The sequence below is a fragment of the Gracilinanus agilis genome, chromosome 2 (genome assembly GCF_016433145.1).
Source record: "Gracilinanus agilis isolate LMUSP501 chromosome 2, AgileGrace, whole genome shotgun sequence".
In the NCBI taxonomy this organism is placed as follows: Eukaryota; Metazoa; Chordata; class Mammalia; order Didelphimorphia; family Didelphidae; genus Gracilinanus; species Gracilinanus agilis.
Window position 1 is genome coordinate 170,768,168 of NC_058131.1, and position 17,798 is coordinate 170,785,965.

Consider the following 17,798-nt stretch of genomic DNA (forward strand, 5'->3'; position numbering starts at 1 on the left):
CTCATAAGGCAGGGGATTCCTGTTTTGGTCAAGCCAGGTTGTTACAAAGCTCTTACATGCATTGAGTTGAAGTCTACCATCTTATATTAATTCGTGGTCTTAAATTCCTTCCTCTAGGGCTATACAGAATAAACCTAATAATTTCTTGTCTCTCCAGTAGCCCTTTAGATATTTGAAATTGACCCTTCATAGGTTAAGCTTCCTCTTACCTAGAGCCCTATGGTAATAAAAATTTCATTTGGAAGGCAAGAGTAGTAAATTTGTCTTCAGTTGTGTTGTTTTATTATAATTTTTTGGTCTGTCATTGAAGATTTATGAAACATGGGTGAGCCAGCATATGTGATACTAGTTAAGGTCCAGCACTACAAGCTTGCTCATTCACAGCTATTTTAGCCTAGGTGATAATGACCTTTTTATTAACTCAAAAGCAATTCATCACTTTCCAGGTGGCTTACTGAATTTGACTGTTTTCAGTTGGCTGTGGTATTGGAGCATCTAACTGCAATATTAGCTATACCATATGTCATTTGTAGAGTAAATATTTTAGGGAATCAATGAATGCTAATTCCCCAGAGCACTTTTTTATATCAAGTGACACTGTTTTTTTTTCCCTAACTTTCCTTAGTTAAATTAAATGTATGTGAAGATTTTAACTTTTATCAGACCTGTTAAGCTCTCTTAGAATCTTACAGAAAGTTAATACTTTTCTTCTTTTATATTGGTTAATATACATTGTTTTCTTTCAGACCTGTAATTTCACTGGTGTTGAAAAATCCTAGTTAAGAAATTCCTTTTAGGGAATGTATATATGCATTTGGTCTGTACCTTAGAGCCTTTGAGATTCCCTTGAGGCACTAAAAGGTTTAATATCTTGCTCAGGGTTGCACCACAGTATATGTCAGAGGAGGGACTTGAACTCAGGTTTTCACTGCTCTAGGCAACCTCATAGACTTCTAGATTTAAACTTGAGATGGACCATGAAGGTCATCAAATCTAATCCTCTCATTTTAGAGATGAGGAAACTGAGGCCTACAAAAATTAAAGCCACACAAGAAGTTAGCAACAGAGCTGATACTCCAAATTCGATGCCCTTTTCCATTGTACCATGACACTATGTTGCCTATAATCTAGAATAAGAAAAACATTTTTACCAAAATGGATGGGTGCATACATATGTGCATGTGTGTGTGTATGAGTGTGACTGGGATCAGAACTTTAATCAGGGTTGCTTTTTGAGATTATCGTTACATAATTTAGGAAAGAATGTCCATAAATTAGTAGAAATGAAGTAGTGTGCCCCAAGTTAATCTCTATGCCATTTATTTTGAAGCAGATTTAGTCCTTCTGTACACACTCTTCTTAATGTGACAGAGCTGTGTGATTCTAATATAAGCATGTGGGCTGTGTGTCTACCATTAGAAGAAGAAATATAGTATACTATTTTACTACCACAAGGACAAGTGGATAGTTATAGTAAAGCATTGCTTTTCAAAACAGGAATACACACTTAATGTATAGTAAGAATTGTATCTGCCCCATATTATAGCATTAAAAACAATTTGATCTAGTAGAAAAGAGAGATAAACACAAAAACATTCTCATTTTTCTTCTTACTCTTCCCCTTCCCTACCTAGTGAGCCTTATAAGAAAATAACTTCATAAAATGCTTAGTCATGAGAATTTTAAAGCAACAGATTTGTGGCAATGATAAAATTTCGATATCATTTGTAAATGAATCTTTCTGGAGGATATCCTAAAAGATCAGCATTCCTAGCAATTTAATTTAACTTGCAGTACCTGAGCCTACATCCTAACATACCCGTGACAGATATCTGCAACTAAAGTTTGTATCTGCTATGTTGTTTTTTGAGGGTCTGGTTTATATTGGCACTTCATACTCCATACATTAGCTAAAATTTGCTGTTCTGTGGCATTTCATTTGATGGAGGTAGAGTTCTATCACTTAGATGTTTGTCTTTGACTTTGAAATTATTTTCAAGCTTACCAAATTTAAAGACATGTGGACAACTTGGAAAGAATTTAGGACTCTGTAGTAGGGTATTACATTTGGGGGTTTTGTGCTTTAAATAAATTAGATCCCTTAACTAAGTCTGAGCCAAGGTATATTTGTGTATCTTTTATGTTTGCATCGTAAAGAACCTAACATAGTGCTTAATTAGCTTTTGTTTTGATTTCTTTCTCACATCCTCTCTGTGAGGTAGATACAGATAAGGAAATAAAGGCAGAGATACTAAACCAGTTGAAAGTCAGAAAATGTAAATATGTACTGTTGTACTATGTGTCACAGGGCCTATTTTTCAGTTACTTGATAGTACTAGCAAGTATAGATAAATTCTTGAAATTTAATTTTTATTCATATTGAATAAAATTTTAGTTTATAATTTAAACACTATAGCTTCTAAATTTTGTTCATTATACAAGAAGAAACCTTTAATTCCCTCTCCATTATTTTGGAAACATTGTTCTTACCAGATTAACTATTGGGAATTGGGAAAGGATTTTTGTAGTGACAGAAAAATGAGACTCTTCCTGCAACACTTCTGTCTTTGTTTTGTTTCTGTGATTTTCTTTCTATAGTTCAAGGTCCTTTTAAACTGTTAAGAATATTTTTTGCTAGCAGAGTGACACATGCTCAAAATTTCAATATTATATATTTTAGAAATGACAGTTAACAGTGGCACTTAGGCAGGTGGGGTGAGTTTTAGGTTCTTTATTAAATTCATGAAAATGATCTTCATGTTATATAATTTAGGGCCAGAGGATCACATGTTAGTAATTATTTCAAGTTTAGTTTTGAGCATTTGAGTAGGTGAAATGCTCAGATCTGTCAATATGCATGACTGATAAAGGTGATGACAATTCAACTCCCTCAGGGCAGAGAATGTAATTTTGAAGTATGATCCTTGTAAATTACAGATGCTAAACAAAGTCCATCATTACCAATGGCAACTATGGCTTTGTTTTATCACCTAGATCTTTGTTAAGCAGCCAGTAGCTAAAGTAAGCAAAATTATTTCTCACTACAGGCTAGATAACTTGAGGAGTGGAATGTTTAGAGAGAAACTGTGAACTAAACCATTTTTGAAATTTTTTTAAGGCCTTTAAAATTTATTGTGTCAGCTACCAAGAAATTATTTCCTGTAATCAATTTGTAGATTCCATTAGTAGGCCTAAATGTCTTCCCTTGAACAGTATATTCACACTAAAGAAAGAACTCATACATTCTTGACATTGAGAAATAATGAAATAGTTTTCCATCATCTTACAGTTCATGGCTTCTTAGTCATATGCAATTTTAATAGAAAATTGTTGTGAATGAGGAAAAGGTGTTAAGATTTTTACTAAAGGTTTCCCAGCATCTAGACAGGATTCTTCCTTGGACAAACTGGAAAAGAACAGGCTTAGTTCTTTCCTTGGTTGTTATTTGGTAATTGAATCTTAAGAAGATTCTGGTATAAAAGATTCTTATTTCCAGTTTTTTAATTAAGAGCTTTAAAAGTGATCTGCTTTGGTTAAATTTATGAGGCATGATAGTATTTTAAATGAAATCACAAAAATAAATATGGCTGTTCTAAAGGACAGTAATTAGTTTCATTGTTTTTTAAATGTAGTTCAACTCTTCAAAACTGGTCATCTGTCATTAGATATAAAAGCCTTTAATTCCTTCTTCTTTTAGTATGTAGTCTTCTGCTTAGAGTAAAAGCAGTTAAGTCATTTAGATTCCCATTAGTAACTATAGAAACTTTTCTGTCAGAACTTTCTTTTTCTTCATATTATCTTTTCTTTTAAACTTTAAAGCATAGTTGCATAATAGGTGTTGATTTATTTTATTTTTTCCTTACGGAATCATGGGTAGTTTCATTGCAACTCATCTCTTTCTGTTTGTTTCGTATAGGGCTGATAGTTCAGGATCATTCAGACCCCATGTTCAGTTCATATGCCTATAAGTCCCACTACCTACTGAATGAATCAAATCGTGCTGAGTTGAAATTACCTATGATTCCTTCTTCGTCAGCTTCCAAAAAGAAATGTGAGAAAGGTAATAACTAAAATAGTTTCTCTCTTCTTTTATTTTTGCTTTTTCTACCTTTTTTCTTTAAATAAAGGGGAAAAAATGTATGTCTGTCAAGCATCATCTGTTGTTTTTTGATAAATTTTGCATTTGTTGTTGGTGTTTTCGTATGACTGGCAGAAGATATTTTAAAGGGCTTAAAATAATTGCATCATTACAAATTTCCAACTGTTCTTCCTGAGGGTCAGTTGTTTTTTTTTTTGTTACATTGCATCTACCTACCAAGAGGTTCAATTTCTTAAGCTAGAAATTTATTTAAGGTAGAATGCCATCCTTCTCTGCATAGAAAACTCCCACTTAAGTAAAAGGGAAATGAAGACATTTGGAAATATTTGTTAAAACTACTGCCTTAATTGATATGTAGAAAACCATGCCACTGATAAGGCAGAATTCCTCATGATAAATTTTTTCCCCTTAAGCTAATAATTTGTATCTTGGATTTAGAATTAGACCTCAGAGGTTCTAGTCCACAACCCCTTCATTTAGCAGATAAATAAGCTGAGGCTCTTATAGGTCAAATGACTTGTCCAGGTTTTGTAGGTAGTAACTGGCCAAGCTAGGATTAGAATACAGATCCTTTGAAATCATTTCGAGCCTATTTACTTTCCCATGCTGCTTCTATAATATTAAAATTAATTGGCCTTGCCAAGCACTTGAGGAAAATAGCCCAGAAATGTGTTGGGTGGGAAAGGGAAGCTTACCTGAAATATAAACAGTTGGCTATGGTTAAGTCATCCATGGATAATTTAGAGTCAATTCTTTTTATATTCTTTCAATTGAGTTAATCTGAGGAATTAAGTTTTACTTTAATTTAGCCCCTATCTAATGAAAGAGGGGGAAAAATTTAGCAAAGATATTTCCGTGGGAAGTTGATATTTCAACCGTCAATGCTAAAACAAGTTATTTCTAATTATACATATTTCTATTATGATTAGGGGCCAGATTTATAGTTCTTATCAGCCCCCCATTAAAAACGAAACAAATAGCGATGACACCTTTCATTCTATTTCTGTTGGTGTGGCCTGCCTCATTTCAAATTAAAGACATAGTATCACCAGAAGGAAATGAGATGCACTCAAAATGCACACTCTGTGTTTTTGAAGAAATAAGTACATCGAGAGCTAACAAAGACTTACACTGGCATTGGTTGTGGTGTTTTTTCCTAAGTCAAGTTTATAACCTTGTTTAGTGAAAAGTTATCTTCATTGAAGCCCAGGCGATAGATGTGCACCCTACTTTGCAAAATGATACATTTTGGTACTGCTTCCTCTGCACTCTGAGCATTTGGGGAAATGGTATCCCTATTGATTCTCTCAAAAATTAGATCATTACTATCAATTTGTTTTGTTTTAGGTACTCAGTGCTAATCCTGACATATATAAAATTATTTTGAACTCTGTGTTTACTTAGCTTAGATTGTTTATTACCAATGCATTACTAATAGAGATGGCATTATTAACAGATATGGTCTTGTATTTTTCTTTTTCTTGTGCATTGGCATTTTACCACAGTGGTTTTCAACTATTATACTAGGTCTATATTTCCTCTGAAATAAAGATTAAATGTTTAAAATAGTTGCCTTGATTCTCTCATCTAGAATATCAAAGACAAGTCTTGATTGGCTATGTCTGTTGGAGGGAGGGAAGAAGAACTGACATTTACTATTTCTATATAAGAAAATAGAGAAATTCCCTACTTTTAGTGATGACATTCCAACTTACAATATCAAAAAATGGAGAATTGGGCCGATTGTTCCAAGTTTTAAAAAAATGGAGCTAACACCAAATAATTGAATTTAAGGCCTTTAGCAGAGGAAATATAATAAATAAGCTATCAGTTATAAAAAGATTAAAAGTATAAGGTGGATAAGATCAAAACATTGGATGATACCGTTTTATAATGCTGTTTCATAGCTTGCCTAGATTTTTTGCAGTGAGGCTCCAGGTCTCACTACAACGCAGTGGGTAATGATGTTAAAAAAATGTCATAAATACAGTTACAATGGGAATTTTGTTGTCCATTGAAGGTGAAATATTTTTTTTTCCCTTTCCATCAGTGTCCACTTGAAGGCTTATAAGATTATACAAACCAAAATAAAAAATCATTTTTATTTTAAGTTTTCTTTATTACACTTGGTTGTTATTTTGTGCCCTTACGCAAGTCTTCTGACTGGCTATAGGTGAGAGACAATTCCTTAAATATAGTTATACTCTTAAAAATTGGTTGAACTTCACTGTCACCAAAAAATGAACAATGTTGCATCACAAACTTGAGAAGATATCCTTTTTGCTTTTTTGTGTTTTGAAAAATGGAAGCAGAAAAGGGCTATGAAGCAACCAAGAGGCTACTTTTCATGCCTATTAAATTATTGTGAAAGGAATAAGTTACCCAAAGAATAGCAGAATAAGGCTTTTTAACAATATAAAAAGCTATACCACAAACAAAAAAGAAATTTCTACTCAACTTTGCCCACTCTAAATGTTTTTTTTGTTACCATTTGGCTATTATGTTTTCATCTCTTTGGCTTGGTATTTAACAGGCACATTAAATCCTAGGTTTTGTATGTAAGATGTATCATTTTTGATATGTTGTATTTTTTAATCCAGTAGTAGAGTGACAGTCTCCTTCGTCCCAGAGAAGAATAGCAATAGGCAGGCCTGTTTATTTTCTCTTTTGAGCCACTACTGTGACAATGATCTGAACTTTTTCTTTATGTTTAAAAAGTCTGACATTAGGCAATGTAATGAATTTAAGTTAAATCCTCATTTTTCTTCTTTCCTTTTGTCAGTTATTAAGGCTATTTGTTTATTTCAAGGTGGAAAACTATTGTGTTGTGAATCGTGTCCAGCTTCCTTCCACCCGGAATGCCTCAATATAGAGATGCCAGAGGGCTGCTGGAATTGTAATGACTGTAAAGCTGGAAAGAAACTCCATTACAAGCAGATTGTTTGGGTCAAGTTGGGAAACTACAGGCAAGTTTCTAAGGAAAAGAGAAATTATGCCACTTTTCAGACTTAGGTTTTTAATCTGACTAGATTATTGATTATTATTGATTAGTACATAGAATTCTTTTTCTAAAGACAGGATAAACATGAGTTATATTCAACGTTTTTATTTAAGTTCTAAGAGAGCTATTGTTGCTTTTTAACCCTTACCTTCTGCCTTAAAATGGATACAAGTATGGATTCTAAGGCAGAAGAGCAATAAGGACTAGGCAACTGGAGTTAAGTGACTTGCTCAGGATCACACAGCTAGGAAGTATCTGAGGCTAGATTTGAACCCAGGACTTCCTGTGTCCTGTCCTGGTTCTCTATCTACTGAGCCACCTAGCTTCCCTAAGAGTTGCCTTTTTGAAATAAATTCTATTGCTATTTTGGGGGATGAAGACAGTTAAGAGGTCTTTTTTGTTGTTGTTGATAGAGATTTCTGTTATTTCTAGTTCCAGAAGTTCTTATCTATCTAGAGAACCAATTATAAAAAATCTATTTGTGTTCATAACATTTCTAAGTCTATATCTAAATCAATTCTAACTAGAGACCTTAAATGCTTTGATTCTGTATCAAAGTATATGAAAGAAAGTATTAAAAATTTGATGGTAGTATATGTGTATATAGATAGATATAGGTATAGATAGATATAGATATAGATATAGATATAGATATAGATATAGATATACAAGGTGCCAAAAGAACCTTTTAGCCTTGCTGAAGAAGAGGAGAGAAATAGGATTTCCTCTATTGTAAAAGATTCCAAAGCCTGACTTTTAATTGCTTTTCAGAATGGATAAATAACTAGAGCATATAAATTGAAACCCCATGCCACACACCTTACACCTCAGTGGGATTCTAGATTTAGAGCTGCAAGGGACCTTAGAGTTCATAAGTTCCAACTATTTCAATTTACAGCTGAAGAAACTGCAGCCTGGAAAGGTGACATGACTTGCCTAAGGTCACACAGGTATTATTAAACAAAACTGAGATTTAAACCTATTTTCTCTGACTCCAAAACCAGTTATCTCCCCACTGTGCCATGCTTTTAAGACTTGTATTTATAATTTTATTAAAGAAATAGGTATTATTAGCCATTGCAGAGTACCACCAAGATAAAATTTATTACTAAGATTTTCAACAAGTAAGATATAATTGAAGTTGATTTTTTTTTAATTATTTACCTAAGGTCACAATAAGTAGCAGAGCAGAATACTAGAATTAACTGATCTTATTACAAAGTAATTTTTAATGAGGCTTATCTCTTTTCCTATATTGCTAGATTTTATAAGCCCATCCTTTAACTTTCTTTAGCTTTTTAAAACTCATAAATGTAATGGTCAGTGAAGATCAATCATAAGGCACTTTGGTTGAGAATCCCCCCCCCCCCCACCCCAAACCAAAAATCTTTGATTAAATTTGAAGGAAACTCAAAGCAGTGACTCATTTGGGATCATTGCCAATATGTTTTTCTGTCCAGGAAAATTCTTTTTGTATATTTTGGAAGAACTTCAACACTTCATCCTGAACTAGCCCTTTATGTACTTTTTTGCTAGTCTGATCCAGCTAGGCTACATGAAATTGTTGTAAGCAGCAAGGTATTCCAATTCAGAGCTTCCAAAGGAATAAATTGGAAGATATGTAGCAAATTCTGAGATATTAGTGATCTAACTCATCTTAGGAGTTGGCCATCCCTTAGTGACTCCTGCAACCTAGAAAATGGTTATAAAATATATTTAGAATATCTATTTCACAGACTGCTTCAGGGGTAAACTAAATAGTGACTTCAGAAAGTTTTGTTTTCTTGAATTGGGCACCAATTCTTATTGTAATTTTTAACTAATACAGGATCCAGGAAAAATTCCAAAGTAGTCATTGACTATGCAGGTTCTATACAGTCTGTTGAGGAATGCAGCCTTGTAACCAGCTCAGTATTCACTAAGGTACTTGTTAAGGTTTTTTTAACACATGGCTATGAAAAAGAAGACAGTGCCCAAAAAACTGTTTTGTGTGTCCATGATTGACTTTCATGATTTCATGTTGGTCAAATAGCCATAGAAGAGTGCCTGAGGCTGAACTTTCTTAGCTTCTTCCATCTCTTGACTTTCCAGTTGCTGGAAGCCATCAAATGCTTCTACAGATGGTTTCATTTAATTGTTGCTAGAGTGCTCAGTCCTCATTGCAGTAGGCATTTTTGCCTTCATTTTATTCCAGACTCTTAATTTGTTGAAGAACCATGACTAAGACCACTTAAAATTGAATTAAATTCTGAAGTACAGTTTGGTGCAAAACATTGCACTTTTGGCCAAAAGATGTATATCCTCAAGTGACTGAAGATTCAGAAAATGTCTTAGAAAGACGGGTACTATTAAAGAAAACTGGCCTTGCCTCACTTTTGAGTGGCTCCAACTCATTCTCAAAATGAATCCATGAATAGTCATGTTCACTTGTGTTATAAAAGAACAGTCTGTTTCTCTAGGAAAAAGCCTTAAAAAAAAAACAAAAAAAAAAAACATGGCTTCTTGTCTAGACTTGAAATGATATTGAACATATAAGGCCCAACTTTCCCATCTTGTTCACTATAAAAAATTCTACCCTTCACTTTTTCAGAATTTCATGGTTTAAGCAAGATTAAAGACCAGTAAAACCTTTTATGCTATTAGGACCTAAACAAAATTTATGAATTATATAACTTTTCTTTTCTTTTTTTTTTTTTTCTCTCCCCCTAGGAGAGGCAGCGTGGCGTAGTGGATAGAGAGCTGGCCTAGGAGCCAGGAAGACCTGGGTTCAAGTCCCGCCTCTGACACATACTGGCTGTGTGACCCTCGGCAAGTCACTTAACCTCTCAGTGCTCTGGGCAACTCTCTAAGACTATAAGTTGCAGAGAAGGTGCCGACCTGCATTGGGAGAGGGAGTTTCCTCATCTGGGAGTTCCCTATACTAATGAAATCACAGGTCTAGTCCATATCCCTATCCCTTTTTTCTTCCACCAAGCTTGAAGTAATAATTATGTGGTTTCTCTTCTTATGGCCCATCTATTTTATCTAAAATCGATTTTGTTTCTAGGTGGTGGCCAGCAGAGATCTGCAATCCCAGGTCCGTGCCTCTTAACATCCAAGGCCTTAAACATGACTTGGGGGACTTTCCCGTGTTCTTCTTTGGTTCTCATGACTACTATTGGGTGCACCGGGGCAGAGTGTTCCCTTATGTTGAAGGAGACAAAAGCTTTGCTGAGGGACAAACTAGTATTAACAAGACCTTCAAAAAAGGTAAATTGGGTAATGTTTACCATGGCTTAAAACCAGGACTCCAGAAATAAAGGCTACCCAGCATTTGCTAATTTGCATGACAATTACAATTGTCTTATTAGCTATCAGAATTTTTAAACTGACAGTCTTTCATTTTTACATTGCCCATTTCCTCCCATATCCTTCCTCTTTCTCAGAGTCATCACTTGTGGTAAAGAATTTCTAAATCAGAAAAAAAAGAAAAGGGTCAACAAAACTGATCAACACAATGAAAAAATCTGACATTACGTACAGTATTCTCCATCTTGGCCCCCTTGCCTCTTCAGAACATTGTGGGGAAGAATCCTCCTCTCTCACATATTTATGCTTGCTTTTTATCATTTTGCAAGACTCATTTTTTTGTTGTCTTATAGTGGTTGTTCTTTTGTTATAGTGTTGTTGGCATCATTTTGTATGTTATTTTCCTGCCTCTGCTTACATCATTTTGCATATCAGTCTTTCTGTGCTTCTATGTACTCATCATATTTGTCATTTGTACCACAATTTGTTTCACCATTTTCCATTCAATAATCATTAAACAACTTCGTTTCAAGTTCTTTGTTACCCCCCCAAAATGCCACACTGTAAATATTTTGTTGTTTTTAAAACTTTTCTTTTTGTTAAATATCTCCTTGGGATATAGACTTTGCAGTCTATGGACATTTTAATTACTTTATTTGCATGATTCCAAATGGTTTTCCAGAATGGTTGTACCAGTTTGCAGCTCCACCAACAAAGTGTTGATTTGCCTATTTTTCCACAAGCATTCCATAATTGACCATTCCCTTCATTTGTCATCTTCACCAGTTTACTAAGTATAATGTGAAATTCAAGGTTGTTTTGATTTGCATTTCTCTTATTAGTGCCTTGGAACATTCTTTCAGGTAGTTGCAATTCCTCTTTTAAGAATTGTGTATATACATCATTTCTCCACCTCTTTGTTATAGAGAATGGTTTTTGGTATTAATTAATGGGTTCATAATAATACATTCACAGTGAATACATTACCTGAATGTTATATATTAAATATATCATTTTTTAAAACTTGAAGAAAGACAGCTAATATATATTTTACAGATAAGGGTTAGGAATGAATCTTTAACCAGAAAGAAATGGATGTCATTATAAAAAATAAAATATATGTTTTAATTACATTAAATTGTAATGAAATTAATTTTGTACAAGCAAAATTAACACAGCTAGGAAAATAAAGGAAGCAGTCATCTGGCCCCTAAAAAACCATTTTTTTCAGATAGCTGATAAACAAACAGGACCAAAAAGAAACTTAAAAAAAATAATAATAATATTGTATTCCCTCCCCTCTTAAGCTTGTCATTGTTAAAAATATGTTGAAGTGCCCTTTACAAGCATGAATTTTAAATGTATTTGAATGAAACTATACTATATTATAATAGCCTATGCTCCTAATTTTTTTCTCCATACCCCATGAATAATAGTATACATTCTAAGTGTCATTTCCAAGGGGTCCTGATTCTATTGCTCAAAAGAAATTCTTTAGACTAAGTGGAATATCAGTGAATCTCTTCCCTCTAATCCTACAACTGTCTGATTTCCAGGAAGCTTTGACTTCCCAGGCAAACAAAATCTAGATCAAGGTAACAAACTTTCCTGGGTCTCACAGTGAATTGTGCTATCTGAAGTTTCTCAGATCAACTCTCTTCTAAAGATTGAACATTTAGTTTTAGTTAATGACTTACATCCCTAATTATATGTGTAGTTGGTTATGGGTTGGAAATTCTAGAGTATATAATCTTTTGGAGGGGGGGTAATAATTAGCCTCCAAGAAGTGAGAGAACAGTGTTAAAACCCCATTTAACATCTGTTTATGTGCATTGTTTGTTTGATATTGTATAGCACTTGAGGAAGCAGCAAAACGTTTCCAGGAACTGAAAGCACAAAGAGAAAACAAAGAAGCCCTGGAGTTGGAAAGAAATTCGAGAAAACCCCCACCCTACAAGCACATTAAAGTAAGTCTTTTCCCTTTGGGCAAATTGACTCTAGCCAGATGGACGCTGTTTTCATAATGATCGCATGAACTCTCTTATGATGGCTTCTGCTAATTGTCACTTGGTCTCATGTGTTCATTTTAAGCACTTTAATAGCAATTCTCTGCTCCTTTTAACATCAAATGAGAGACAAAACCACAGTGATGGACCATCGTAATGAGAATGAAATCTTTGAAAACACAAAAGCCTTCTGGGATACCTAAAATGTAGCATATCATAAGCAAAACATAATTTTTCACTTCGCCAGTCAGCCTTCATTCACATAGTAATGACATCTTGTTTTTTATAACATTTTGGTTCCAGAAAACCCAAAGCACTTTCATACAAATTTTTTTGTTTATGCCTATAAAATTCCAGTTAACTTGGATGGAAAGAGGGTTACCCTTGATTTGTAAGTGAACACCCAAGATTGACCTAAAACCCTTTCTCAAAGTCACAAACCAAGTTAGCAAAGCTAAGTCTAATTTTAAAGTCATCTCTTTTCCAGTGCTTTGACAACTCATTCTTATCTTTCATATCCATCTTGTTTCTGGTTTTATTTTCCAGGCTAACAAAGTGATAGGGAAGGTTCAGATCCAAGTGGCCGACCTGTCCGAGATCCCTCGCTGTAATTGCAAGCCTGCTGATGAAAACCCTTGTGGCCTGGAGTCAGAATGCTTGAACCGCATGTTACAGTATGAATGTCACCCTCAAGTATGCCCAGCGGGGGACCGGTGCCAGAACCAGAACTTCACGAAAAGGCTCTATCCAGATGCAGAAGTCATCAAGACAGAGAGACGTGGCTGGGGCCTGCGGACCAAGAGGAGCATCAAGAAGGTGACCTCATTTGAGAATAAAGTGCAAAGAAGTGGAACTTATATGAGTTTGGGCTTTCTTGGTAAACTAAGAATTCTTGCTATCTGGAGTTAGAAGATTTATAAAATTTTAAAGATTTACTCAGGTTACAAATTTTGCATTCCCCAGATCCATACCTCATACTGGCATATGATAACTACTTGATGAATGCTTGTTGACAAAGTTATAGATTTGCATGGAGGCAACCCTGAGTTCTCAGAAATTGTGCTTATGGGGTACAAGCTACTTTGGTGGAAAGCTTTGGAATATAGATCTGGTGACAGACTGCCTTTCTAAGGCTCATTTGGCTGGAAGCAGAGAGGCTTGTTCCCTAAAAGGTTACCCAGACCAAGACCAGTTCCTAAGTTGTGGAGAAGTTCTTATCTATATTGGTAGGGAAGGTATCCATATCTAGAAATCATGTCAATTTTAAAGTCTTAGGGCAAAGAAGGATAAATGAGGAAAGGCTGGCAATTGAATGATACTTCAGTTATGACACAGAAAGCCACTGATATTTTGTTCCTGTTGAAATATATTTTCCATTTGTAAAGAGAATTAAAGGTAGTTGGTTTTATAAATCTTAATTTGATTTTTCATACCCCATGCAATGTCAAGAAATATTCTGTTTTTAATCTGAAGGCCAATGTAACTGAATGTGAAGAGCCTTCTCACAAGAAGATTAGCCATCCAGTGATGAATGTTGTTTTAGCCATTACTACCCCCCCCCCCCCGCCCCGGGAAATTATCAATAGAAAAAACAGCCTGTATCTATTAGGGGAAGGGTAGAATAGGGGAGGAAGAGACATAGGGGTTCAGTTTGAATTATTCACTCATTAAGTATGTTTGATGCTGACCAAAGACAATTTTTTAAAACCCTTATCTTTTATTTTCAATCAATACAAGTATGGATTTGAAGGCAAAACAATAGGAAGATCTAGGCAGTTGAGGTTAAATGACTTGCCCAGGTTCACACAAGTAGGAGGTGAATGAGGTCAGATTTGAACCCAGATCCTCCTGACTCCAGGCCTTGCCCTCTATCTATTGATCCACCTAGCTACCCCTTCAAAGACAATTAATTTTTAAAAGTAGCCAGAGGCCAGTTTTAAAAAAACTGTTTGCCAGCTTGCTCAAGATTAATAACAGTTTCTGTTAAGTCAAGAAGATTAATGTAAACTTTGCTAGCAGTGTAACTGCAAGAGGAATGATAGATTGATATTTTAAGTCCATGTGATTCTCGGTATCCATTGTTACCCAAGTTTCCTCTAGTAACACAGCATCATAGACTTAAAGCTAGAAGGTACCTTTGAGATTGTTTTGTCTATTTCAGCACAAACATTGAGGCCCAGAGAGATGAAGTTACCTACCAGGGTCACTCAGATATTAGTTGGCAGAACCTGGATTTCAGTCTAAATCTTCTGACTCCAGATCCAACACACTTTCCTCTGTATAATGGCTGTCTCTACTAGAGTCATCCTTAATGGAATGTTATCAACCGTTTCTACAGAAACAAAATATTAAGCAAAACAACAGTGTACATAGTTTTATAAGAGGAGCATTACAAATGGGGGTCCAAAACTTAAACAAATACATTTTTAAATAAAAGGGGAGTGGAGAAATAAGAGATAGGAGGTGAAGAGTGGGAAAATGTCCTATGCTACATAGGGAGGGAGCATCTCCTGAATCTCTAGAGCCAAGGGAATGAGTCAATTATTCCATTATCTGCTTAGCAACTACTTTCATGTTGGCCAGATTTAACCTCTCTATTCATCAGCAGATCTTAGTGTGCCCTGCCTGTTGAGGCAGTGATTTAGTGTAGAGGATAGAGCATTGGACCTGGAGTATGAAAGACTTCAATTCAAATCCAACCCCAGACACCAGCAGTGTGATCCTGGGCAAATCACTTAATTTTTTTCTGTCCCAGTTTCCATATCTGTAAAATGTTAATAATAATAGCACCTACCTCCCAAGAGGAGGACGAAATGAGATCTTTGTAAAGTGCCTATGTACTATACAAATGTTGCTGCTGAGCAGTTAGCAAAGACCATCACCAGAAGAGCAGAATTTGGTCGGAAAAAATGTTATGTGGAATATGCCAGTATTTATCTCAAGTTATCTTTGTTTTATTAGTTCAGTTAAATGAATTTTAGCAAGTTAATACTTTACTGAAACCAGGAAATATGAGCTATATTATACATATTTCAATTAAGTGGCATACTTCGTTGAATATCGAATTCTGCCATTGAATATAATAGAAACACTGATGCTGGGGATTAAGGAAGTATGTTAGTGGAAGTGGGAAAATGCTTGAAGAGACTAATATTTTTGTTGTTTTTTAAATGGAGTGGTTGGCATAAAGTTAAACATAAAAGGGAGAAAAATAATTATGTGGTTATATGAACTACCTTTCATGGCTCATTAATTTTACAGATTTGAAGGTCATGTGCCATCAACCCCAGCCATACCTTTATATGCTGAAAATTTCAAACAACACATGCCATCGAGGCTGATGTACTAATTAATTCTCTGATTGTCCCCTTTGTAAACCACTATGTTTATTTGGCATATATCTTTTTTTAAGTAATGTTTACTTTATGGTGGGGAAAATTAGTTTGTTACCTATGGCTCTATTTTTGGAATAATAATAATAATAATAATAATAATAATAATAGCTGCTCCTTGTTCTATAGCACTTTCATCCCAATAGATATGTAATGTAGGCAATATTGCCATGCCCATTTTACAACTGAGGAAACTAAGGTTCTATGATTTGCTTACAATCATTCACACAACCTATAAACATACAGCCCTCACACTTTCTTCTACTCCACATGATTTATCACTCCTGGGACATGTTTGAAAAATAGCCAGACTGAAATCCATTCATCCTTCTATAACTGAAGTTCCACTTTATGCATTGTTTCATTGCTCTTTATGGGATCTCTTTTGATTTTCAGTTATGTCCTCCTTTTAGGAGCATCACTATAATATATTCTTTGTGTTTTTCTTATTGTGGGTAGGGTGAATTTGTAAATGAATATGTTGGCGAATTAATTGATGAAGAAGAATGTAGATTGCGAATCAAACGTGCTCATGAGAACAGCGTAACTAATTTTTATATGTTAACAGTTACCAAGGTAAGAAAAAACAAGACTTCTTTCTTTTGAGACAAGATGGTCTTAACATTGCCCTACATTGAAGCTGTTTAATCATAGGAGTGAGCCCAATTTATTTAATTATATCTTTGATGATTAAAAATCGAACTGGAATGCTAAGAACCATAATTTTGTATCCATAATGTATATTGAACCAAGGATTCAATAGTTTAATTTTTAAGATCCTGAATACTTTAAGAAAGGGTTAAAGTTTTATTTTCAAGAATGTCAATAGTTCTAAAGTATAATATGCTCTCAAGTTTTAAAGCTAATTAAAGGAGCAATGAGGTAATCATGACAAATTGTAATACAATACAATAAAACCCTTAGAAGTAATAATGATACCTTACATTTCTATAATATTTTATCCTTTTGAAAGTACTTTCACATTTATTATCTCCAAACATAATCTGATTTAGCTATCTACCTTTTATAGATAAAGCAAGGCAAGGATGTGATAAGAAAAACAATGGCAAAAACAGAGACTAAAACCCAGGCTAGTAAAGGGAGAAGAAAATCCTTGTTTAAAAACCTAGAAAATACTTTAAAATTTTTTAAAGAATTCTTATGATAATCTAAAATACAAATCAATTTTTGCCAGATAATGCCTCTTTGAAACAGTACTCTGTTTTTTTAGAAACTGTTTACCCAGCACTCCAAAGGCAATCCAAATTATTCATATTACAAATCCCAGGGAGTTCAAATCATCAGTGTCTTAAGACATAGAGCCTACTTCACACATATATCCCTCCCAACCACAGTCCAAAAATACCTCCAAAGGATTTCTGTATGAACTGGAAAGACCTCCAGGAATTGATGCAGAGCAAAATGAGCAGAACCAGGAGAATGTTGTACACAGAAAGTGAAACATTGTGGCACAGTCAAATGTAATAATGTAATTGCTACTAGTAGCAATACAATGATTCAGGACAAGCCAGAGAAACTTAGGAGAAAGAACTCTATCCACATCCAGAAAAAGAACTGCGGGAGCAGAAATGCAGAAGAAAACATGATCAATCACGTGGTTTCATAGGGATATGATTGGTATTTTGGTATTAAAAGAAATATGAATAATATGCAGTTAGGTTTTGAATAGTGATACATGTGGAATTGCTTTTCAGCTCCAGGATGGGGGAGGGAAGAGGGGAAGGAAAGAACATGATCTTATAAACCATGGAAAAATATTCTAAATATATAAATTTAACTTAAAAAAATACCTCCAAAGAAAGTTCTCACTGATCATTTTTGAGATTTTAATTTCCACATATCATCATAAATTGTCATCTGACCATTTTCTTAATCGCCTCCTCTCTTTCCTACTCAAGTTCCTAGATGTCCAATAGCAAAAACTGTTGAAAACAGTGCTTTAAATTGTTTTCTTGTTAAAGAAGTCTTCATACCCTATTCTTGGTCCAGTT

The 17,798-nt window shown here is 34.5% G+C and overlaps 1 protein-coding gene across 1 annotated transcript in view; it reads left to right on the plus strand.

The window, feature by feature from the left end:
• NSD3 (nuclear receptor binding SET domain protein 3) overlaps positions 1-17,798 on the plus strand; it is a 154,121-nt gene that overhangs the window by 130,787 nt on the left and 5,536 nt on the right. The window contains exons 15-20 of the mRNA XM_044663565.1: positions 3,917-4,060; positions 6,909-7,065; positions 10,147-10,349; positions 12,243-12,355; positions 12,941-13,210; positions 16,246-16,362. Coding sequence (XP_044519500.1) covers positions 3,917-4,060; positions 6,909-7,065; positions 10,147-10,349; positions 12,243-12,355; positions 12,941-13,210; positions 16,246-16,362 — 1,004 coding nt within the window. The remainder of the gene's footprint in view (positions 1-3,916; positions 4,061-6,908; positions 7,066-10,146; positions 10,350-12,242; positions 12,356-12,940; positions 13,211-16,245; positions 16,363-17,798) is intronic.